This window comes from Acipenser ruthenus, chromosome 1 (genome assembly GCF_902713425.1).
Source record: "Acipenser ruthenus chromosome 1, fAciRut3.2 maternal haplotype, whole genome shotgun sequence".
In the NCBI taxonomy this organism is placed as follows: Eukaryota; Metazoa; Chordata; class Actinopteri; order Acipenseriformes; family Acipenseridae; genus Acipenser; species Acipenser ruthenus.
Window position 1 is genome coordinate 73270314 of NC_081189.1, and position 27364 is coordinate 73297677.

The window sequence follows — 27364 nt, forward strand, 5'->3', positions numbered from 1 at the left end:
TAACATTTGTGGTCCCACTGTGCATATATATATAGCGCCTGCACTTAAACTCAAAATACTTTTTATATCAAAGACATAAATCTGTGTGAGTGCCTCAGATTAAACCAAAAGCTTTTATTCAATCAACGCTAATGTACACATTGCAATGTGATTAGTAGCTCATTATAAATATCTGTCATGCTATTGTTGCTTCTTGTGGTGGACTTGCTGGAAGTGAAATATTAATCTTATCCCATGTGAATAGCTCACGCAAAGTGTGCTTGAAGGTTGAGTTGGAATTGATTTCAAACAATGTGAACTATAATAAATACTCCCAGGCGAGCTTAAAAAGTGCCCTTTCTAACCCATAGAGGAAACACATTGAGGAAGGGTTGAAATATTGCAAATTATACTATAAAAACTCACATGTGAAATCTGGTTGTTGTTTTGAACTAGTGCAATCCACTAAGATTTTAAACTAGTGCAATACAAAATCCACTGGCTGAAAAAAAAAAAAGAAGTCCAGACCATCAAAGAGCTAAGAAAGCCAAATTCTGGGTGAGCTAAGGATTTGGCTTATTGAACTAATATAAATATTAGTGAAAAGAGACAAGATAAAATGAAATAAACCAAAAATATTTTATTCCAACTCTCCCCTATACTAATCAACACATTTGTATACCAAGAGTAATAACATACTGCAGTTTGATAAAGAAAAAAAAAATTCAGGTCACTCACTTGAGATTTCAAGGGCAACACTCAACAAATTCACCAGTGCTACACCAGCAATGATTAAAGTGTAAAACAAAGAGACCTAGAGATATACACAGTTAATAATTTGGCAACAGAGGTAATGGTAACAAACAACTATAAATGTTGTAACTCCTTAACATAAAGGATTAAAGGAGTTAAACTACAGTTTAGTTGACTGAAAATGTGTAAACGTGGCAACAAGACATGGATCTGGTGCTGCATGGAGAAGTCTTCCTTATTCTGTTTATATTACCCTCCTTCAGGGGAAATGTCATGCAATACTTACATTCCTTGATGAACAAGTAGGTCAGTGTGAGCATGACAGTGTGCCCGCTGTAGAGGAAGTCACCACACAAGATGTGTGAGCCTGTGATGGACAGGCCGCCGCCCGAAATCAATCTCAGGATCCTCTGCAGCTTGGCTTGGGAGTCTCCGTGTAGCTGTGGGGAAAAGGATGGGGAGAGTACCATGCTGTTATTTATAACATACAGAGCAGCAAGTTCATTTCCAGACATCAATCTTCCCTTTCAGAAAACCTTTGGCTTGGAAGCAAGGACATGACGTTCTGAGGACTTCCCTCCATAACACAGCCTTCTTGTGAATATCTTTATTTCATACAGAAATAATGTCACATTAGAAATCTGTATTGTTCTTTTTAAATCGCTGCCACTCTGCTCGTAACAGGTTGGTTATATACATCATGTACACCTGGGCTCTGGCCAACAAGAGAGAATGTAAGTAAAATGAGAAAATCCACAAGACTACAATGTTTGCAGATGTATTTGTTGAGGCAAATTGATGTAATCTACTTGACCGAATAAGCTATGTGGGAGTGTACAACCAGTCAGCAGAAATGATTAGAAAACAGAAGGATCTATGTGACAAGGGGTATTATAGTGGGTGCCCATGTATCCCTCAACGCAGTGGCTGCATTGACAAATGTGTTCAACGAGACACCTGGGTGTTCCTGGAATGGCAACATTAGCAGAAAATCACTACCAGAAATATAGTGCAACTCTGGCTGAAGTGGGTCATGACTGATCAAGTCTGCAGACATGTGACAAGCGACAGACGTGATTCAGTGGCACAAATAACAGAAACCTCCACCACTGGAAATGAAGATATTTTGAAACCAACATAGAAAGTGCTTGCTCATAAGCCAAACACATAAAATAAATCATGAATGTGTTGGACATTTGTATCTATAAAGTGTGCTCTTGCTGTATTTAAGTAACATGGTGTGTGCATCTACTCTTTGTGGAACTGCTTGTTGAATGAGACGTGAGACTGGAGGCCAACCTCAACTCACTAGCACAGTACATGCACACATTTATTCTAGTTGATCATAGTGCTTGTTTTAGTTCAAAACTAAGATTGTAACCAAGGTTTGTTTTTCTTTTTTGAACTGTGGATATGTTTTATTGATTGGTGTTGTGTGACTCAATCACGTTGAGGAATGTTGAATCGAATTTACGCATATCGCAAACAGCCAATCGGAGGACCTGATCTCTCTCAGCAAAGATCAAAATATGGCAGCCTTTAAAGCTGTCTCTTTTCTTCTGCAACTACCTCATGGAAAACTCCACAGGGTTTAGTTTGATTGAAATGTTGGTAATATAAAATCTACTGGTTATCTATCTATCTATCTATCTATCTATATTTTGCCTTTTTTCTGCCTGTTGGTAGTTACCATATGGCACTGACCCAGAGACACCTGACACAAAACACAAAAAACAGTATTCTGATAGACAATAGGGCACTGTACTGTCATCATTTTTAATACGGTAGTGTGACAGGGCAAGCGAACTCTGTTCGTGAAAATGTCCACCTCCCACAGCAGGAGGAGTTTGGGGAACTGACCATCCTTCAGGCTCTGGCGACTACAGGGTTAACATTCCATAGGCATTAACCTGATAGAAGGCAGGTGAGAGGTAATTGTTTGCACCTGTCCCTGAGCTCTCCCATTAGAGAGGAAGATTGCAGAGGCAGGGTTAAGGCACATATAGGGGCAGCTGCTTTACCTGTCGGGTCAGTTCTTTTGTTTTTACAGAATGAAACTCAAGCTAGAAGCTCCAGAAGAACCAGAGACCGGTCCCTGCTTAACCTGAGAGATGTCTTTCTTTTCCTCTGGCGTCTTAGCAGACAGAGCTCACTCCGTAGGCTGTCTACAGGTAGTAAAAGCAGTGTTGCAGAAGTGGCTTAATCACGGTATCTGCTTAGAATTGTCAAACTGATCATTTTGTTGCAAATTGACTTCAATCCATCAGTTCTTGTCACTTCCCTTTGTCGAATTGAAAAAGGTTTTAAAACGGCCATAGGACAATATAAAGAATCCGAGAAGGTTACAGTAATTGAAGCAAAAATATATTGTTTATGTTTTAGTTTTTTTTACTAACTCTAGGACTGTTTTAAGCACACCTACTGTAAATACAAAATATATAAAAAGATCAAGTAAAAAAAAAAACATTTGAACAGTCCTTAAATGCACTTGGATAAATTCCTAAATTTTCACTGGAAATGCACATCTGCCAGCACTATTTTAGGATGGCCCAGGCCTTGCAATCCTGGCATGTCTTCCATGACTAACTTCAAGTGAACAGGCATTTCAACCCGTTAACGTTTTTAGCAGCCCAAGAAACCATGTATTTTAAATAAGAAAGTGTACACTGAAACTTTACATAGAATACATTATACAACATACTGTCCAGTCCCCACTAGAGACAAATATACCTTTGGAGCACATTTCATGTGCATACCGGGCACAGGTAACGTTGTAACATACATGGTCATGCACCTGTACAGGTAAAGGGTTCCCATTATGAAGAAAAACCTTCTTGCTGCTATTGACCTGAAAAACAACAACAAAAAAAAACACATCAATATTCTGTACAAACACCACTGCACAGGCCAACTCTACATTTTAAAGCACTCACATTTTACCATGGCCAGCTTGCTGTATTGTTGTTTCATTTCAATATTAAACCTGTATTAACAGCCACCTGCTTACAGGTGTTTTAGTTTGTTGCATCACAGATACTAAATCATTGCTGACTATTACTGCTGCTTTGTGGAATTCTGATTTCAGTTTTGTAACTGCTGAACCCCAGATTTTTAAAGGATTTGTGTATAACCTGTCAAGTTTCTCTGCATCTTGTACTGTTTATCTACCAAAATGCACGCAATATTTACAGTAGGCTCCATCAAATTCTGCAAAGGCAAAATATGTTTGTTTTTTTAAATTATTTTATTTATTTCTATTATATACTTAAAAAAACAAAAAAACAGTACAACATTTTACTGCTATTTTTCCTCATCTAATATCTTGTCCGATGATGGCTAACTGGAACACTACTGCAGCAGGGTGATCCTGGTTTCATACCCTGATGGCTTTTTTTTTTTTTGAGGAAGGACAACATTCTTTCTCTGCACTACTCTCACTGAAAAATAAATACATGAATGAATTAATACATAAACTCATTGACATGAGATTTACAGTCTATTTTATTTTAAAATAATAATACAATATTGTACAGATAATCTCACATATAAGCATTTCATTTCTATCATTATAAACACGACAATCTTCATGTTTTAATAGTTTCACAAATCGATGAATTGTGCATGTCCAATAAATAACTAATATTGCTTCTGTGCAAATCTAGTAAAAAAAAAAAAAAATAGTTTTTTTTTTTTTTAATACAGCGTTTAAATCTGTAAAATATAAATATGGTAAATAGCAAACTAATTTAGCAACACTAAAATCGAAAGAAAAAAAAATCATTATATTTTGCCAGGGAAAGTTTGTCTTGGGTTTCTTTGTAACCAATAGAAGATCAGCTTTTCTGAAGTGATAGGGGTGGGAGTGTAAACACTTTTTAAAATGTTTGTGTGTAAGTGCTAGACTTCCGCAATTCAGTTTTCAGAAACTTGCGTGGCTCTAAAAAATACCAGGAGTGTCTTTCTAGCAACAGAACAAACATAGGACAAATAAATAAATAAAAACTACTTGTCCAACAGACAAAGTACAATGGAAAACCTTGTTGTCCCTCGCACATATCTTGTTGCCCCAGGCGTCGGGCGATATGAATTGCACACCAGTGCTCCTGTACTGTACTGTCCCTGCAATATCTTTTGTGTGATATTTGCATGCCTTTAGCTAACAGTCACAAAGGCATGCAGCTTACTGCTAGAGCTTGCCAGGGGAGTCTTTGAGCTGGGTTTCATCTGCTAGGTGGTGTATTCTAATAATAAGCCATGAACACATGGTGTTGCTGGTTTTCTGTTTATTATCAAGACACCACTGGAGTATGTTGATAAAAATAATATTTCAGTGACACTTACCTACTAAACACACCACGAGTCATGCAACCATATTTTAAAATATAAAAATAGCACTTTCTTAATAAATTGAGAAAAAAAAAAGTTAGCAAAAAAAGCTGCACTGCATTTTTCTTCCCATTTGAAATATGCCAGAAAATACCGATTGAACAGCAGGTTGTAGTCAATGGGATGCCCCTTTTTGCCAAAAACAATATATTTCAATAATCTCAAAGTCTTTAAATAGGGTTTACCCTTGTAGCTTTGGAACACCCCTTCATTCTCATTTTATTTCCATGAAACTCCTAAAAATGGAATACTGTATGTAAAGGAAAGAACTATAGCAAACATCCAAAAAAAGTGAAGAACTTACAGCTCTACTTATAAACTACAGGCCCTAATAAACATCACTGGTATACTGCTGTGTGGGAAAAAGATTAGAAAAGTACTAACACAAACTATTTTAAAATATAGTAAATTGCCATTTGTTGTTATTGTGCAAACAGTTGTGCAGTTGTGACACTGTGGTCTAAAGAAGAGAAGGAATTGCTAAGTTAACTGTAGGGGTTCTATACTGAACACCTGCTGAAACTGACACGGATTGTCAAATCATTGCTTAACATTTTACCCAACAAGTTCCAAGCCACTGAATATCTAAGTGGTAAGTTTTTGGCCTGACATTTAGCCCCTGCTAAATAGCCACCTGCAAAAAAAGACCCTCTTCATTGATTTACACCTGGATTTAAGCCTTCTTTCCAATTTATTAACCGACCATCCAAATGACTGACATTCTTTGCTGCCAGTGACATGATTTGATGATGTGAAATGACCTAAGAAATGAAACAGTAACCAACTACCTAAAAATAATGCATGTAATGTTACTTTAACCCAGTATGTTTGCTATAGCGTGTATTTTGTGCACATACATGGAGCATATTATATATATATATATATATATATATATATATATATATATATATATATATATATATATATATATATATATATATATATATATATATATATATATTCACTCCTATGCAGCAGTGTGGAGTAGTGGTTAGGGCTCTGGACTCTTGACCGGAGGGTCGTGGGTTCAATCCCAGGTGGGGGACACTGCTGCTGTACCCTTGAGCAAGGTACTTTACCTAGATTGTTCCAGTAAAAACCCAACTGTATAAATGGGTAATTGTATGTAAAAATAATGTGCTATCTTGTAACAATTGTAAGTCGCCCTGGATAAGGGCATCTGCTAAGCAATAAATAATAATAATAATCTACATAAGGAATAGAAGTGTACAGCAGGTAAAATGTAGGGGATTATTCATTGCCTTTAACCCTTTTAATACAAAAGTAAATTAAAATGTGACATTTGTATTGCAAAGTACTACAAAACGAACCATTGCTACCCTAGATATATATACTTGCATATATAAATCACATGATAATTAGTTTTCCTCCCCCTATATCTCAAAAAGTGTGTACTTCTTTCCTCATTCAGACTTTATTATTTAGACCCATACCTAATTGGTATTAAACATATCTGAATACAAAACTAAACTGGACACTTACTTGTATCGAAGGAACAGCCACTGGCAGCACCACAGTCCTACTAAAATCATCCCATTTATTTCTGATATAGAAAAAGCCCATTCAACTCGACCAACGTAATCAAAAAACTTATCGGGCAGGGGTGGGCTGGTCTCTTTTGCCGGGACCCTCTCATGCACCACAGTGATCATGACCGTGGTTAGTACCAGGTTGAAGAGGGCGTAGACAAAGGCAATGCCTGTTTTCCACCATTCCAGTGGCAGACGGTTCTTTGGTTCAGGCACAGAGATCTTAATGTAGTCCTGGTGCTTCCTGCCGCTTTTCCTCAGGCCGTTGGGTAAAGTGCTTTGCTTGGGCTGACTTTGGCTTCCTTCATCGTTGCCGGACGGGCTGCTACTTTGGAATCCATTCGAGAGGTCACTGGCATGCTCTTCCATATGCACATCTAGTTGCGTATCCACAGAATCTACTTCGCGCAGGAGCTGTGGTGAAGCCATATATCCTCTTTAGGTTTAGGTGGTCGTTCAATTTTTGTGTGAGGTATAAAAGATGGGCGCTTCAAATTGTAAGACCTGTCCAGTTCTTTACAGGTACAAGACAGCTACCCACAGTATAATTAGGTTAATGGAGTCTTAACTGAAGGGAGGGTTCTGCAATATTGTCAGGTCTTCCAGAGCCTTGTTCTTCCCAAGAAACAGGAATGATAAAAACCCTGAAACGTAATTAAAATAACAGTGAGAGCCTTATAAAACCAGGGAAATACATACTGAACAAATCATTTTTTTGCTGTCCAATGTTCAATATAATGGTATTTCTAGATTATGAGTGAAGATACATAGATCTAGATTATGGGTGAAGATTTTATAAAGCTGTAATAGGGATATTAAGCGTGCTATATTATTTGTAAAGGACTATTTGCTCTAAGCATTTTTAAGGTCTTAAAAAAAGAATAATCTTAGGTATAAATATTGTTTCACTTCCAGAACTGGTGGTAATAGCCCACTACTGGTTCAGGGAGTATTTACTGATGCTTGTCTCAATGTGTACTCATATGTACTTATGTTACTTTGACACACTCCAATACCTTCAAAACAGACCTACAGCTACATACTCCCTTCTGAGGGGATACTTAATTTAAAAAGAAAAAGGAGCATCTCTGCTTTTGTGCAAATTTCCAAAGACGCAGGATTTAGTTCAGGAAAAAGAGCAATTCTGCAAAAGACAGCATTTAAATGCAATGCCAATAATCAGAAGCCAGCAATAAAAAGAAACTCTAAATTGGTCATCTGTTTCTATTTTAATCCACACTCACTCCAGGCAAGGTTGTGCTATTTGTGTATTTAAGTAATGGATTTGTTATTGAAAAGGAGCACTGATGCTGAACTGTTAAGGCCATAAGTGTGCACAGCTACTGTATTCACATTTGAATATCCCATTGAATATCTTTGGTAGCACTAGCCACTTGTAAAATTTGGTTTCAAAATAAAGGACAATGGCTGGGTTTCCTCGCAGTTTAGAAACTCGAAATTCTCTCTCCACTGTCATGAGTTACATAATGTAGCATGCATATATCATGCACATTCCTCAAGCTATAGGAAGTGTGCGTCTAAAATACTGTACAACTTTAAAAGGGTGATTAAATTGCCTTGTGTCTGAAAGCCTTACCTTATGCTCACAAGACTTCAGTGAAATTCCTGTTTGTGACATAACCTCAAACAACTTTCTACTATAACTAAAGGCCATATCAAGCAATCCTTTATTATCCGAGATCTGCTAGAAGCATCCCTGGCAAGCTTCTTTGACCAAATAGGAAAACATAAGCATACAGTGCAAGGGGTTTAGATACCTCTTCATTCAGTATTTGTTTTTATGTGACACCATTTATTTAACATTTCAAATTATTGCCATTTGACTCATAACATTCTAGTGCTTTATAGTTTAGTTGTTTTATAAAGCAAGGTTATACAAAATATAGACGCTACTGCAAATATTTTTAAAAAATGCAGCCCTTTGCAATAAATAACGAAGTATCCTTTATGATTTTGTTAGCTTCGTGTTTGATTATCAGAGAGAGGGCATCGAGATTATTTATTTATTTTAGCTGATTTAGAAGACAAGAAATAAATGTTCTACCTTGAGGAATGATGCGATTTGGAAAATTGAAATGTCCCAGGAGTGAAAGAAGGTTCCATTTAGAAATGGAATGGTTGATCTCAAAAGGATTGAATGAGAGAGCGAATGCTTTCCAGTTTATCAGAAGGCAGTCGGGATTCGAATCGGAGAGTATCCAATGTCATTCCTAGGAACTCAAGGGAGTGGACTGGACCGATGGTTTTCTCTCTGACAGGGGGATGCCAACTGCTGAGAAGAGAGACCTGAGTTCTAAGAATGCTTCAGCTGGAGGGGCTGATGAATGAGAATAAGGAGAAAGTCGTCCAATAACTGCAGCAGAAAGGGGATGCGATTAATATTGAGTAAAGTCGAGCAGGGAGCTTCGGAGAGGGTCTCAAAGATCTTAGGGCTGCTGCGGCATCCAAAAGTTAGTTTAGTAGCGAAGTAAAATTGCCCCCTCCAGCAGATAACAAAAAGATGACGGAGAGAAAGGAGTATAGGCATGACTTTGAAAGCGTCGGAAATGTCTGCTTAGCTAACCAGGAACCCCTTCCAGATATTTTGATGGAATGGATAGCAGATATGGTGATGAAATGAAGAGTAAACTGATCTGAGGGAATGAGAGAATTAATGCTGCTGATAGAAGAGCCATGAGGGGCAGAGTGGTCAAAGAGGTAATTTCCCTTGTAGCTACTCCAATAGGATTGATACAGAATTGAGGGAAGGGAGGGGCTGGAAATGGCCCCTACATGAATCCCTTTGAGATCTCGGAATTGATGAGAGAGTCCACAACATCCGGTTCTTTTATAACAGATTGGAGGTTTTTTATAGACTATAGAGGAAGAAAGGATGGCTTTTAAACTAGTAGAAACACCATTAGTAAGGCCTGAAATGAGATAATTAATTTTAAAAAAAAACCCATCAGGGTGATATTGAAGAGCATGGGATGTTGATAGGGTGTGACAGGTTGGCTTTGTGGTGACATCAGACCAGGAAGGATAACGACAACAGTTTAGGTGAGTGAATGAGCTGTTTAATAATAAATAAACAAAACAGTTTGAACAAAACACACAAACACTGGCGCAAAACAAAATGGCACTATGGCCAAAACAGACAAAACACAGCGAACACTAAACACAAGTATCGCGCTGAGCTATGTCAGTACAAGTAGCAATTGCTTTAGTTTTTAGACTGATCTTACTTCTCCTTCTCTCTCCCGTTCTTTCGCCCTGAACACACCAACAGCGTGTGCGTTAAACAGTGACTGTTATGCAGCTGTACAGAGACTCAATTGCCAATCAATCATTAAATTGAATCTCAGCACAATCTGCAAGTGAACTACTTTGTGCACTCCCCATGCCCAAATATTAATACACATTTTATCTGCATGTGAAGTGATTGTGCAATCCCCGTGTCTAAATAGAACTATATATTTTAAATCACCTCTGCTACATGCCCCATTTATACCCCATGCACCAATAATATATTATACACATACAACATAAGACACATAATACACACAGGGGTGGGGTACCCGGCCACATGTGGGTAGAGGCGATTAGTAATGACGAATGTCATTTTGATGAAAGAGGGCAGATGGAACGTGAATGAGCATCGTCACAGAAACTGCACATATGTAAATAACGGCATTCTTTGTACGATCAGAATGAGGAATTGAAATTATTGCACAGCTGTCTGCCACCGGAATATTTGATGGGTCTGTGTGGCGCAGTGTCCTGCCCCTTTGTATTATTATTATTATTATGATTTATTGTATTATTATTGTTGCGGCGCGGACGAAAGCCACCACCATTATGTGTTATTGTTTTTTGTGTTTTTAGAACCTCGTGAAGATGCGCGACTGTCAGCTAATTAAATACTCAGTAGCTGATCAGTCACACATCTTTATTATCATTATTAAACTTGTGCAGACTCTGGATAAGATAATAACAACTAGCTAGTTAACCCCTTGGCCAGAATATAAAAGACCTGCAGACTGGCTGCACGGCGAAGAGAGTGTTCAGGGAGTAATGAACGGGAGTTAAGGAGAGGAGAAATAAAAAGGTAAAAGAAACTGGCAGCACAATATTTGTTAGTATAATTGTTTGTTTGTTTTGTTTGGCCAACGTTCCCTTTTGTTTTGTGTCTTTTGTTTTGTATAAATCTTTTATTTTTCGTTTGTTTAATAAAACACTGAGCGCCATTGCGCCTCAGTTTCACCTGCCAGTACTGCCTGTCTGCGTGTTCCTTTCAGGTCTGACATCACCACCAAAGCCATCTTGTCACAGTCTTCCATAAGAATCTATGCGTAATGAAAAAGCAGGCGGAGCTGAAGAATAAATAGGGGAAACTGCAGGCACACAATTCCTGAAGAAAGTAGTGATGTTGAGACCAGGGGAAGAATAAGTTGAGGCTGATAAGGAGGCTAAAAGATGAGGCTACTTTTGGACACAGACAGATAGAATGGGTGGTGGAAGCACAAACTCCGCAAGCGTTAGCCTGGCGACCACTGAAGAATCTATTCAAATCAGATCAGGATCGGGATGAGACCAGTCTATTGGTGTATTGTTCTATGCTAAACAAGAAGCTGCTTTGGTTAAAAAAGATTTATGATACTAATAAAAAAGGTACCGCCATATCTTGCAGAGAGATCAACAATGTTAAATAAATAGGAGTCCAGTTCCTGTCGTCTGTAAGCATAAAGTCAACTACCCTGTGATCCAGAAATTCTGAGGTTGCAATAAGTATTGAGACCAAATTGACATCTTTATCTTAGATAATATTGCGTCTGAGTTTAGGAGAGTGGCAATGAACTGCAGAAGAGGATCCAAAACTAGGAGGCGGTTGATAGAGTGAAGATTGGCAGCTCGAGAGCAGGTGTGGGCGTGGCTGAAGTGGTGGGAGTGACAAGTGCTGCTGCTGGAGACACTGGTGAGTAAGTAATGGCTGCCGGTTCCAAGCTAGTGATCCTGCTACCTAGTGCATCCAGGTGATCAGATGAGGATGAATGAGTTGCTTGACATTGTTAAAAATCTCATATCGCAAATCATAGGAAGGATCAGATGAAATTGAAGCCTGAGGAGTTGTAGTTGCGGGATCTGAAGCGAGTGAAGCTTGCACAGCAGGGGCGGAGAGTGAGCTGGCAAGTTTGGATCTCTGCTGTGACATTTTAGGGGGAAAACACAGTCGGTCAATATGGAATTGCAATATGAAACAAATAAAGCAGCATGATCACTCCCTGCTGTAATGGGCAATCCTTTTTTGAAAAGAGCTTTCAGGAGTTTGTCGATGGGCCAATCCTTGTAAAAAAATTGTACTGGAGAATCATGATGAGGTTTAATGCATTTAGAGTGGCGAGGAGGAATGGGAACTTCTTGAGCTTGGGGTGCTGAGACAGCAAGACCAGGCACAGCTGTATGAGCAGAGGCTGAAGCAGCAGGACTGGCAGTGGTTTGATGGAAATCTTTGGCAGCATTGTCAGATGGAGGAGAAGAAGAACTGGAGAATTTCTTTGAAAATTTTTTCAGTGGATTGTTTGTTAAAGTAAGACAGCCAGAAAAAAACTTAAATCGGAGTCAGATGAAAACGAAAGCTGCCTTGGGTGAGTAGTCATTTTAGACGGATTGAAAATAAAGTTTTCGGTTTTAAATTTGAGCCTGCAAATCTGCGAGGTAAACGCAAACTGAAAGGCAAGGCAAGAATTAGGGAGTTGGCTGGAGTTTAAATAGGGTGACTGACAGGCATTTGTAGGGTGACTGACAGGTAATTTTAGTGGGAAGACACAAAGGTAGGAGCCCCAGCTCCTGCCCCCCGAAATACTCAAAGGTTCTATTAACAAAAAAATAGAAAAAGAAAAAAAAGGCGAGAGCTTTGCACTGTCCGTGCGAATCATCTGCAATCATTAACCTAAAGTGCTGGTATTTTACATATATAATGTTTATAATATACATATATGCAGTCAAAAAATGTTTAGCAAATAATACAAGGATAATACACAGCGCTTTCTTATGGAATGTGTTCGCGTTTCGCGTTTTTTGTTTTGTTTCCCGTACTTTTTTTAATTAAATTATTTGGCGGTCAAATGAGGCAGGCTGCACTTGCTGTGCTTCAACACAAACAAAAAATGTTGTGGAAACCCAGTTTAAGAACTGGGTTTAAAAGGTTAAGAGCTGCACAATATCAACAGTCATGCAAGGCCAAATTGGAACTCAGACAGAAACATTTAAATAAACCCACCTGTATTTTAATATTAATTAGGTTATTTCCATTTGGAAGGAGAATTTCTCTGGCTAAAAGAAAACTACATGGAAAGCCACACTACCCGAATTGTACTACCAAAATAGCGTCAGAAAAAGGTGAGAGTTGGTTATCTTTTTCCACAGAAACCCGGCCCATGTCATACATTCACCGGCAGGCTACGGCCGATACCTCTTGTGGTATGCTGTGTGTCATTTGCATTGATTTGGATACCAAAGTATATAGACCAGAGCAGTTCAAATCATTTTTGTTAAAAGAAAAAGAAAGTTGGATTAAAACTGGACAACCAGTCACTAAAGAGGCTGAGCATTTGAGCTAACAAAATAATTCCAATAAAACTTAACTAATATAGTGTGGAGGAGTGGTTAGGGCTCTGGACTCTTGACCGGAGGGTCGTGGGTTCAATCCCAGGTGGGGGACACTGCTGCTGTACCCTTGAGCAAGGTACTTTACCTAGATTGCTCCAACTGTATAAATGGGTAATTGTATGTAAAAATAATGTGTAAAAAAATAAGTAAAATAAATAATGTAATTGTATGTAAACAATAATGTGATATCTTGTAACAATTGTAAGTCGCCCTGGATAAGGGTGTCTGCTAAGAAATAAATAATAATAATAAATTACCATCTCACTTTTCCTATATGAAAGATGCAAAACTTATGATGTATTTTTTCAAAGAAATTAAGAGAACAAAAAACTGTACAAAAAGCCATTCTTCAGTCCAGCACTCCTGAGAGGTCACAGAAAAAGCAGCCATTTGTTACTGAGAGGAGAACCAAAGTGTGAGGTGTTGCAATGGCTTCTGGAGGCTTTCAAAAGAAAGACATGACCATTTAGAATGTTACTTCAAAAGAATGAGACAAACAATAAACATACATATCTCTTCATGTGCATGAAGAAGACTGACAGGTACTTTCTTGTTTACTAATTGCCACACAAAAAAGAACCAATTAAAAAATTAAATTCCATCATGTGTGCTCCTTTCATCCAGAAAAGTATGAGACTTACAGAGTTAATGTAATACAGTATATATTGTGCAAGGTTTATTTTGTTGTCTTTTAATAACAAAATAAATAAATAAATAAATAAACTGCAGTTGACTGGTCAAGAAAGCTGCACAGTACATATAGGTTTTACTGCTTGGTGTATGCTTGAGCTCTGGGCATTCATATGATGCTGTTAAATTACTTCTGTGCACAAAATGGATATCCATACCTACTTTTTAATCTGTCGGTGAAGCACCAGCAGTAATGTAATTACAAGCACCACGTGTTGAAATGTGTACAAAGGAAGGTTATATATTTACGTGGACAAGCAGATAGCTACTTATTTAAATGGAGGAAATGCAAACAGAATGAGACTGTTACACTTAAACCATATACAAATAATAACCAAGGTTTATCTTTACAATCACTACAGCTAACAAATTCAAACATTTAAATTGTATATCGGCCATGTTTTGATATGTTGCCTACAGAATGCATTTGGAATTGTACAGTATACTGTATACTGTATAGGGGACATCAATATCACATGTTACAGTGTTTCAAGATAGCAGCCTTTAGTCGTTCCCACCAGTCAGGTTTTACATTATTTAAACAGGATATAGAGCTTGTCATGAAACCGAAACTGTAAAGGCAACAAATATGCACTTAAACTTGTGGAAATAATTTTAGGACATCAGACTGATGGTGTCCCCAAATACTTTTCAACCTACTGAATTATTTCCTTTTCCTTGTAGCTCAAAGGCCAGTCAGAAAATGACACCCAGCTAAACAGACTAGTTCAAATTGAAAGGGTTTTCACATGTAGAGTAGTCACTGCTGTTGAAACCTGAATCCTGCTTTATGTGTGTACTTCAGCAGTTAGTGTTTGACTTAAAATCTCCTTGATCCTTTATTATAAAACTGCAAACATATCTGTGAAAGAACAACATTACAGTTTATTTTTTGGAGTGGCTTTCTTTTATTTCAAAGCTATATATATATATATATATATATATATATATATATATATATATATATATACAGTACTGTGCAAAAGTTTTAGGCAGGTGTGAAAAAATGCTGTAAAGTAAGAATGCTTTCAAAAATAGACATGTTAATAGATTATATTTATCAATTAACTAAATGCAAAGTGAGTGAACAGAAGAAAAATCTACATCAAATCCATATTTGGTGTGACCACCCTTTGCCTTCAAAACAGCATCAATTCTTCTAGGTACACTTGCACAAAGTCAGGGATTTTGTAGGCATATAGTCAGGTGTATGATTAAACAATTATACCAAACAGGTGCTAATGATCATCAATTCAATATGTAGGTTGAAACACAATCATCAACTGAAACAGAAACAGCTGTGTAGGAGGAATAAAACTGGGTGAGGAACAGCCAAACTCAGCTAACAAGGTGAGGTTTCTGAAGACAGTTTACTGTCAAAAGTCATACACCATGGCAAGACTGAGCACAGCAACAAGACACAAGGTAGTTACACTGCATCAGCAAGGTCTCTCCCAGGCAGAAATTTCAAGGCAGACAGGGGTTTCCAGATGTGCTGTCCAAGCTCTTTTGAAGAAGCACAAAGAAACGGGCAACGTTGAGGACCGTAGACGCAGTCGTCGGCCAAGGAAACTTACTGCAGCAGATGAAAGACACATCATGCATACTTCCCTTCGCAATCGGAAGATATCCAGCAGTGCCATCAGCTCAGAATTGGCAGAAAACAGTGGGACCCTGGTACACCCATCTACTGTCCGGAGAAGTCTGGTCAGAAGTGGCCTTCACGGAAGACTTGCGGCCAAAAAGCCATACCTCCGACGTGGAAACAAGGCCAAGCGACTCAACTATGCACGAAAACACAGGAACTGGGGTGCAGAAAAATGGCAGCAGGTGCTCTGGACTGATGAGTCAAAATTTGAAATATTTGGCTGTAGCAGAAGGCAGTTTGTTCGCCGAAGGTTGGAGAGCGGTACACGAATGAGTGTCTGCAGGCAACAGTGAAGCATGGTAGAGGTTCCTTGCAAGTTTGGGGCTGCATTTCTGCAGATGGAGTTGGGGATTTGGTCAGAATTAATGGTCTCCTCAATGCTGAGAAGTACAAGCAGATACTTATCCATCATGCAATACCATCAGGGAGGCATCTGATTGGCCCCAAATTTATTCTGCAACATGACAACGACCCCAAACATACAGCGAAAGTCATTAAGAACTATCTTCAGCGTAAAGAAGAACAAGGAGTGATGGTATGGCCCCCACAAAGCCCTGATCTCAACATCATCGAGTCTGTCTGGGATTACATGAAGAGAGAGAAGCAACTGAGGCTGCCTAAATCCACAGAAGAACTGTAGTTAGTTCTCCAAGATGTCTGGGCCAACCTACCTGCCGAGTTCCTTCAAAAACTGTGTGCAAGTGTACCTAGAAGAATTGATGCTGTTTTGAAGGCAAAGGGTGGTCACACCAAATATTGATTTGATGTAGATTTTTCTTCTGTTCACTCACTTTGCATTTTGTTAATTGATAAATATAAACTATTAACATGTCTATTTTTGAAAGCATTCTTACTTTACAGCATTTTTTCACACCTGCCTAAAACTTTTGCACCGTACTGTATATAATATATATATATATATATATATATATATATATATATATATATATATATATATATATATATATATATATATATATATATATATATATTTATTTGAAATATGTTATCTCCCCACATTCATTATTTTCAATTGTATATTAAACATTCAATGCACTCTTAATTATCACAAAGCCTGGGTAAAATCAAAACCATGGTGCTATCTTAACAATTAAAAAGTATATCTATTGCTCTATAATAAAATTATTTAATGCAGGCCATTATTATATTTTACATTCCCCCCTAGCTGTGGGAAGCTTTTAAAGTAGCATTTAAAATACTACATTTATATTGTCTCATACTGCCTGTTTCCTTCTGAAGCAGGATCTATTGCCGGAGCAACTAAATGAGGTTGCCATGGCAATTTCCCACCTAACCAAACAATAGAAGAGTCCTCTCCCTCCCATAATCAGTGGCTGTAGTCTGAGAGAAAGTCAGATCGTATTTATTTCAGAGGGCTAGGCACAGTTCTATTGCCTGGGGATTGGAACTATGACCTTGTGACTAAAACATATTTTTGTTAAATAATAATAATAATAATAATAATAATAATAATAATAATAATAATAATAATAATAATAATAATAATAATAATACACACACACACACACTATTCCCCTGACATGACTGCAAATTCAAAATCACTAGTTCACAAATCAGGACAAACAGACCTTCTTTCACCATGTGTGAAAAGAAAAGAAAAAAAAGTAAGCATGACTAATCAGAATTCTTCTGAAAAAAATAAATACCAAATAGAATATTACTCATTCTCAGATGTGGGAAGTGTGATTTACTTAATGTTTTATTCCATCACCAAAATGTCTTCAGACAAACCTTGCAATACAGTATTGCTAAATCCCTATACCACAGTTAATACAGTCTGTTGTATAAAGCTTAAAACACGTATTATTTAAGATATCATACAACATCTCATCATACAATATACAGTGTATCAAGTGGGTTTGTTAGGCTGTGTTGGTCTTTTTATTAGTTACTCCTACCTTAATATATTCATGAATGAGATAAAAATCAGCACATTACCATGATATCTTGGATTCGAATTAAAGTTGCCAGCGAGTTTCCATCAATGGCTTGTACTTTGTTTATTTCCCCTCGTGCGACTAACTCTTTTTCCTTGTTTAAGGTTTTGCAGACTGTCTTGGTTACCAGTAGTGTTTCAGCAAACCTGTCACCCGATTACAAAACTGCTTGTTTGAACCAAGGCTCTGTACTCGACTAAGCAAACACCACAACCAAGAACCAATCTGCCAAACACTAGTCTCTGCCTATGAAGATAGGTGAAGTTGAACAACAAATGACCAAGGGATTTAGTTTTGTTATTTATACAGGTCAGTAACAAGTTGGACATGCCAAGTCTAACTACATGTGCAAATAACTGCTTTTCTTTCCAACAAAACAGAGACTTTTAAAAAGCACATAATTTGCATCAGTAACCTTTTTGCAATACTGTACCATGCACTTAACATTGTATTGCTAAAAGCATTTTTTGCAGTAAGGACCAGACCCTGTTCAGATTTGTGATTTGTTTGGAGTCCTGATTCAAAATCAATCATGCTAAAAATTCCTGGTCTATTATTATTATTATTATTATTATTATTATTATTATTATTATTATTAGTTTACTTAGCAGACGCCTTTATCCAAGGTGACTTACAGAGACTAGGGTGTGTGAACTATGCATCAGCTGCAGAGTCACTTACAATTACGTCTCACCTGAAAGATGGAGCACAAGGAGGTTAAGTGACTTGCTCAGGGTCACACAAGGAGTCCGTGGCTGAGGTGGGATTTGAACCGGGGACCTCCTGGTTACAAGCCCTCATCTTTAACCACACTGGACCACACAGCCTCTATAATTTTGGTTTGTTATTTTTTATTTGGTTTGTTATTTTTTATGTTAGAATATATTGTTTTATATTTAACCAACAATCAGCAATAACCCTAATAAAATGTATTTCTTCAAGGTACTACAATAGAATTACAGGCATACGGCAGGTGAAGACCTTTCCATACATACTGTTTGATGGCAATCTGTGCACCACTCTAAATATTCAGAAAATTAACACTCTTTGAGCCCCTATGAACTGCAGTGGCAAATGGAAGTCTGGTATCTGTTTGCACAACTATGAAAGCCAGTGCCTTGTTTCCTGCATCATGAAACAATATTTCAGTTTCCAAACCAATTAACTATATTTTATTTTTTTCCCACAGCTTCAAAATGATTTCTCAGTCATTGAGCATTCATTTTCAATTCTATACCCCTTTGTGGTATTGAGACTCGTTTATAAAGTATTCTACCACCCCATTAGAAAGAAAACATGCAATCTAAATGTATGATTTTTCTTTTTTTAACCCAGTGGAGCTTCTCAGTGCATTGTACAAAGATCAAGGAGGTAGTGCTTTTACAAGGTGAAAGTGACTGCAGCTGGACACAGCAGCAGCCATAATGCGCTCAGAGGACCACCTAGATTACTACAAAACTGTTTCTCTGAACAGTTTATTTTAGTATATTCTGTATTTGCTAACTAAATGGCAAACACTGTTTTAGCAGTGTAGTTTTCATTGGACAAGTTGCTACGTAGATGTGCTTCTTTGTGAACTTAGCATCACCAACAATCTTTTTGAACACATTTCAGTTTAGTTAACTGCAGTTAATGTTTACAAATGGAAGCCCAATGTCAAAACTTCATTTACTCAATTGCCGTGAAAGCAATTAGAAATCAAACTCATTCGTTTTCATCAGCAGCATATTATTATCATTTATTTATTAGCAGACGTATTTCTCAGCACATTGAGATAAAAATCGATTTAGATTGGGACTCAGCCCCAGGAATGTGGGCTGGAATAACTTGATCTCTTGCGCTGATGGTGGAAGTTAATATGTGTAAAACGAAGGGTTTGAGAGATACTGCATGTTATGGTTTAACTTTTAAGCAATGCTTCTGTCTTTGTGACATACATTTTCTTACGATTTACATGTAGCTCTTACAGTACATATTTCGTCTACACTGAAACTGATTGGTGAAGTTTCAAAATCTAGCAATAAAACCTAATTGGTTTTGAAAGCCTATGAGCATACACCCTGAACAGACAGTAAATTTGGACATAAAAATATGCATTTAGCTCTTGATCAAAATAACAAACTTAATAAGCGTGTTTGCTTAAATTCTTTTTAAGTAAAAAAATAATAATAATTAAACAACTCCCTCAAACCTTTAAATAAAGTAACAGAAGCCATGCCTATACTGTTGTTATTTTTGGTCTGCTTTTAGAGTTGTCAAAGGTCATTCCCTAAAACAATTATACACAAAGCTTGCCAGTCTGTAGACAAGTACAGTACACCAAATTGAGCTTAGATATACAGCACACTGCATACCATGCATATTTGCTAGTGTTAAGAAATACAAACTGCAGATTCCAAAAAAAAAAATAATAATAATAATTTGTACATTGAAATTTAATTCCTACATATCTGTATGCAGTATCATGCATAGTTCAGTGTTCTTTTTCAGAAAGCAGAGCTTGTGGGCCAGTTATCTGTACATCAACATACCCTCCTAAAGTCCAACTTCCACTGCCTCAAAGTGGCAGGAGGGTGACAATGGGTTCTCAGGACGAAGTACATCGGGGTCCCCTGACTCTGTCAGGTTCAACCATGCTGTGAAAGCTTGAGTAACATACTCGGCCAAAGAGGAAGGGGCACTCACCAACCCGCCTGGCCAGCGTGGTGAGTTATGGCCACAGACCACTGATCCTGGCCACGTACAACTGCTGATCTCTTTCAGGTGAAGCAAGACTTCAAGAGTTGGAAGAAGAACTTGGAAGAATCAAGTGGGACACCGTAGGACTAAGCGAAGTACGACGAAAAGACAAAGACTACTAGAACTCAAGAGTGGACATCTTCTCTTCTACCGAGGCACTACAGATGGATGAACAGGAGGCGTTGGATTCATTGTCCACAAGAGAATCAAGAATAACGTAGTAGAGACTGACAGCGTGTCAGAGAGGTCCGCAAGACTGATGGTGAAAGTTTCAAGGTAGTATGAACTTCAGGTCATCCAAGTATATGCCCCAACAACAAGCTATTCGGACGAAGAAGTCGAAGATTTGTATGAAGAAGTAGAAGAACTACACGAAAATGGGAAGAACCAGTCGAATTTGCAGAGAACAAGAACTTATTCATCATGAAAAACCTTCCAGAAGAAACCCATCAGGAAATGGACATGGAGAAGACCCAATGGAGTGAAGAATGAAATTGACTACATACTCACCAACAAGAAGCACACCATACAAGATGTCTTGATAACGCTTTATATTGCGTGGCATAAATTAATTTTAAATAGATATGCAATTGCATATTAAATTAATGTTAAATTAATATTTAATAAATATGCAAAAGCTGGTTTCTTACTACATGTTAACCAAATGTCGATTGAAAATGTAACTGCATATCACGTCCTTTTACATTGTTTTGTTACCCTTGAAAATATGTAATAATTTCCCATTGTTTACATGTTTTTAATTGAAAATACAGTTAATCTGACTTAAATGTTAATGGAAAGTAACAAGGAATAATTGAACGTAAATTTAATATCAATTGCATATCTATTAAATATTAATTTAACACTAATTTAATATGCAATTGCATATCTATTTAATATTAATTTATGCCACACAATATAAAGCGTTATCAAGACATCTTGTATTGTTTTGCATATTAAATTAGTGTTAAATTCATATTTAATAGATATGCAATTGATATTAAATTTACGTTCAATTATTCCTTGTTACTTTCCATTAACATTTAAATCAGATTATTATTATTATTATTTATTTCTTAGCAGACGCCCTTATCCAGGGCGACTTACAGTCGTAAACAAAAATACATTTCAAGAACCACAGTACAAGTATTAATACAATTAAGAGGAAGATAAAATACAATGACTTCAGTTCTAGTAAGTACAAGTATATGACAAAATACGACTCAATAACAGAGCAGATAAGTGTCAGTGATAGTTACATCAGGATATAATTAAATACAAAATACTCCAGATTAAGTACAGATTACAGTACTCTAAAGTACAGGATTAAATCTAGTAAAATAGGGAGCAGATAAGAGCAAGTAAAGAGCATTTAAGGAAGAGTGATAAGTGTCCAGAGGGAAAAGAGGAGCTCTACAGGTGCTGTCTGAAGAGGCGAGTCTTGAGGAGGCGCCGGAAGGTGGTCAGGGACTGGGCAGTCCTGACATCTGTAGGAAGGTCATTCCACCACTGCGGGGCGAGGGTGGAGAAGGAGCGGGCTCTGGAGGCAGGGGAGCGTAGAGGAGTCTTCTAGTGCAGGAAGAGCGGAGATGTGGGCATGTAGGGAGAGATGAGGGTCTGGAGGTAGCTGGGTGCAGTCTGGTCAAGGCATCTGTAGGCGAGTACAAGAGTCTTGAACTGGATGTGAGCAGTGATCGGGAGCCAGTGGAGTGAGCGGAGCAGTGGAGTTGCGTGGGAGAAGCGAGGCAGAGAGAACACCAGGCGAGCAGCGGAGTTCTGGATGAGCTGGAGTGGACGGGTGGCGGACGCAGGGAGGCCAGCCAGGAGTTGCAGTAGTCTAGGCGGGAGAGTACCAGGGCCTGGACCAGGAGCTGGGTGGCGTAGTTGGTGAGGAAGGGTCGGATTCTTCGTATGTTGCTCAGGAAGAATCGGTGTGCCAGAGTGGAGATGTGCTGGGAATAAGAGAGGCAGGGGTCCAGGGTGACTCCGAGGTTCTCAGCTGAGGAGGAGGTAGATAGTATGGTAGATTCCAGAGGAATGGAGATAGAGAGATCAGAGGAGGGGAGGAGAAGGAGGGAAAGAAAAGGAGGTCAGATTTAGAGAGGTTGAGTTTGAGGTGATGAGAGTGCATCCAGGAGGAGATAGCAGACAGACAGGTATTTTCAAATAAAAACATGTAAACAATGGGAAATTATTACATATTTTCAAGGGTAACAAAACAACGTAAATGGTTTTGTTACGTGATATGCAATTACATTTTCAATCGACATTTGGTTAACATTTAGCAAGAAACCAGCTATTGCATATTTATTAAATAGTAATTTAACATTAATTTAATATGCAATTGCATATCTATTTAATATTAATTTATGCCACGCAATATAAAGTGTTACTGATGTCTCAGTACTAAACAATTTCAACACAGGAAGTGACCACAGACTTGTAAGATACAAAATACACCTAAACACAGCACTGGAGAGAGCGAAACTCGTGATGACGAAATCCAAAACAATCAACGTAGAAATGCTCCAGAGGCAAGTGTTTGAATTCAAACTGAAGAATAGATTCAGCACTCTTCAACATCTGCAAAAGGATGAAGTAACTGAGGTAAACAAAGTATACTTTTACATAAGAAAGGAGATAAAGAAGACCTCAAGAACTACAGACCTATTAGCTTACTTTGTATAATCTACAACATTTTTACCAAGATACTCAATAACAGACTTCAAGATAAATTTGACTCTGCACAATCAAAAGAGCAAGCAGGATTCAGAAGTGGATTTAGCACAATGGATCATCTTCAAGTTGTACGGCAAGTGATTCAAACCAGCAACAAGTACGAACTACCACTTTGCTTGGGATTCATCAACTATGAAAAAGCCTTTGACTCTGTTTACACAAGATCTGCATTAAGCTCTCTGAAAAAACATGTAATTGAGAACACGTACAGAGACTTGATCAGCACCATATACAAGAATGCAACATCCACAGTAAGACTCCATAAAAACAGCAACAAAATGAAGATTAAAAAAGGAGTTTGTCAACGAGATGCAATTTCCCCAAAGCTCTTCACGGCCACCCTAGAAGACAGGGTTCGACATTAAACATGGCCCGGCGGCCCGGGGCCGGTATAGATCACAGTTTGGCCGGTAGTTATGAAGCACCACAGGCCCGACTGGGCCGGTTACATTTAACTAGTATAATATATACAGTGTACATGACTTCCGTTTCATAAATATAGGAAAATGGGCCAGTGTGCCAAAAAGCTGAAAACAAATTTACAAACCATTTTTAAAAAAAATATAACTATGAACTAATCCTAACTTTCTGAGACTACGTACCGAAGTGCTGTGTTGGTACTCATTCCTGTGACATATCAAATCTTTTACAAATAGGGTTTTCTGCAATTAATCAACCAATAAGCCAAAAAGGAAAGTGCTGACATCAGTAAATCATAAAGAAAGTAATTATGAAAAAAAATGAAGACGAACATTTAGAGTGGAGTGCAAAACAATGTCCAAAGCGAGATTTCTTCGTTCAATACCCTATTTCCTTAGGCGCAAGTTTTTCCTTTTGTTTACTGAATTAAAATACAGAACTCAATGAGCAGCAACGTCACAGCGCATATCTCTTCCAATTAAAGCAACAGTAGCACAATATTGCGCAAACCACCAAATAATAATTTTTTACTGTAGTGTATTCAGAATAAAAAAAAACACCTATCATATAGCAACCAAAATATTCTACATCTGTTTAATTCTAACAAATAATATTTATAAAATAAGTGTAAATATTGTAACCTGGCCAAACAATAGAAAATACATTCCAACATTACAATAGTTTAACATTACTAATTACAACTAGCCATCAAGTACTGACGTCAGATGAATCTAAGTCAAGTTACTTTGTTTTTTCAATAACCTGTACATAATTCAAAACAAGGATACCTGGTTGTACTTTTAATGGCCAGTGCAAATGTCGACGTTACTCCATCCATTCACAGGAAGTAAAAAGTAGATGTTTTACATTGAACTGCAGTCCAGAGTTAAAAAATAACTCCTTTCCAACTCTTCCAAAAGTATCTTGCCTTAGTTACTGCGTTCTGCTTAACATTTAGTGTATAGTCTTTATATTTATCATAACGTTAAATTACCTTTCTAATTTCAATGTTACCCAAGTTTGGATTACTTCTTTTAGCACTTGCTATACACATTATTTTATTTCAGTTCACACATTCAAAGTTCACCGGTGCCATGCTCCCAGAAGCTGTTTCATGACTGGCTAGCAACCGCTGCAGAAGCTGCTATGCACAGTCATTACAGAGGAACTCAAGCAGGGATCTGTTAACATTAGCTAAAAACAAGGCAATACAATTGGCAACAATTTCAAACAGAATATGATTACTGTAGAATGTTGCTATTACAAGCATTGCATAATTAATTAGGGTCCTTATGTTTTAATAACAGTAGCAAATAACAACAGGTTTAAGACTGACATAACACTTAGGTGTCAGCATTAAAAAATAAATAAAAGAAAGAAGGATTTGCTTCTACTAGTAGCTAATGTATAAAGCTTTTTTGTGTACTTGAATATGTAATATGCTATTCGAATGTTTTTTTTATTTACGTGTAATCGACTACACTGACCCATCCCTAATTAGGATTATTATAATTCAGTTTTAGTGTTGCTGTGACCATATGGTAACATCTTGGTTGCATGTTTGCTTGTGAAAAAATGAGTATCATTTGTACACATCCATTTTCAAATCTTAATAGTATTTTCATTTTCTGACAAGCACACAAACGTGTCCATGTTAAATGGCTGAAGTAACATATATTGAAAGGCTTCATTTAGCCACTTTCTTTTGAGACGTGAGCTCTCTTTGGTTACCATACACAGTTAGAAACATACTGAAAATAAAAACCATCATGAAAAAATATATAAATATACTGGGCCAGATAAAATCGTATCGGGGCCAGTAAAAACAGTAGCTCGGTGGCCCAAGGGGCCAGCAGTTAAAAATCTAAACGTAGAGCTCTGGAAGACATTTTCAAAACACTGGATTGGGAAAATAAGGGGCTGAAGATCAATGGAGCCTACTTGAATCACCTACAATTTGCTGATGACATCCTCATATTTACAACGTGCCCAGAAGAATTACAAACAAGAATACAAGAACTACACGAGGCTAGCATCAGAGCGGGTTTAATAATGAACCTGTAGAAGACTCAGGTCTTGTTCAATAAATATACCACTCCACAGGCAACTGAATCAATGGGATCAAGCTTGAAGAAGTCAATAACTACGTATATTTAGGACAGTTAGTTTCGGTAACGGAGAACCAAATGTGCAAAATCAACAGAAGAGTAAAAATGGGCTGGATTGCCTTTGGAAGATTAAGTATGGTTCTGAAAGGGAAACTACCCTTATGCCTCAAGAGGAAAGCATTTGACCAATGCATGCTGCCAGTGCTAACTTACGAATGCGAGACCTGGACCCTCAATGCAAAAATGACAAACGACTCAACGGAGTATAGAAAGATGCATGCTGGGAATAACAAGAAGAGACAGGAAAAGGAAGGAATGGATATGAGCGCAAACAGAAGTATGCAATGTTATTATAAGAGCGAAAAACACTGAAATGGCAGTGGGCCGGACATGTAGCAAGAAGAAAATACCATTGCTGGACTAAGGAGATACTAGACTGGATCCCAACAGATATAAAGCGACCAAGAAGAAGACCTCCAGGAAGATGGCAAGATGAAATTAGGAAACACACTGGAACAACATAGATGAGGGACGCAGCAGACAGGACTTTGTGGAAGAATCTTGGGGAGGGGGGCTCCCGAGTGGCGCATCCAGTAAAGGCGCTCCGCGCGGAGTGCAGGATGTGCCCTATAGCCTGGGGTTGCGAGTGGTGAGCTGAGGATATAGATAATAACTGGGAATACTAAATTAGGGAGACAACCGGTGTAATAAATTGGCGACAACTACATTTATAAAAAAAAAAAAAAAAAGAATCTTGGGGAGGCCTTCAACTAGTAGTGGATTGAAAAAGGCAGAAGATGATGGTGATAATGACATCAACATAAATAAAGCTAATACATTCTATTGTAACACATATAAAGCAAAACATTTCAACATTGGCTGCTGAGCCTTCAAAAATACTGACTGTATTACTGGTGTAACTAGAATTATTTGCTTGAGTAAGGTAATGGGTGGTTCAATTATCTATATTTCATCTAAACATGGTATAAAATGTTACTTTGATGACATGAAAACCATTACATGAGATGCCAATTTTCTAATCTATGCTCGAAAAACAGTTGTTCCTTGATAAAGTAACATCTTTATTGTTTTCAAGTGCATTACTAAGGCAGTGTCCAAGCATTTTGCAAATCCATTTGTAATGCACTTTAAAATGTTGTTTACTCTTTGAAATGAGAGAGAGAGAGAGCACTCTGAGGAAATAGAACGATAGTCATGTCTCAAATGATATTTCCTTCTGAAAGCATATTAATACACATGGCAAACCATTGTAAATGGCTATGGTTCAAATATACCATGGTAAACTTTTATAAGAGACACTACATTATTTATGAAGTACTGAATTATGCAGCCTCACTCACTGTAACAGATTGATCTTAAAACAAATGTATATATCATAAACCTCAGGGATCATCTCAGCTAATCAGGTTCCCAGTAAAGCACTCATTATCCCACAGGTAGATAGATGCCCTCTAAAGCTAACAGGACTTGCTTCAAATGGTGACAGAAATTTAAAGTAGCCAAAATGATTCTGACCGAACTATAACCTTATAACACATTTAAAAAATGTTTTCATACACAAAAAACCATCGGTTCATTGAAAAAAACAAACAAACATACATAGCATGAATATCCTCTGCAGCGGTCCTCACCTGTAGATAGATAACTGACCTTGTTTTCTTAAAGTGACCTTGCCTTCGGTTC

General features: G+C 37.6%; 1 protein-coding gene across 2 annotated transcripts in view; it reads right to left on the bottom strand.

Annotated features, from left to right (window-relative positions):
* LOC117421451 (phosphatidylcholine:ceramide cholinephosphotransferase 2-like) overlaps positions 1-27364 on the bottom strand; it is a 43943-nt gene that overhangs the window by 7835 nt on the left and 8744 nt on the right. For both annotated transcript variants that reach the window (XM_034035911.3, XM_059029452.1), the window contains exons 2-4: positions 6622-7312; positions 3463-3580; positions 1019-1172 (exon numbers count right to left, since the gene is read on the bottom strand). In XM_034035911.3, coding sequence (XP_033891802.2) covers positions 1019-1172; positions 3463-3580; positions 6622-7097 — 748 coding nt within the window. In that variant the 5' untranslated portion in view covers positions 7098-7312. The remainder of the gene's footprint in view (positions 1-1018; positions 1173-3462; positions 3581-6621; positions 7313-27364) is intronic.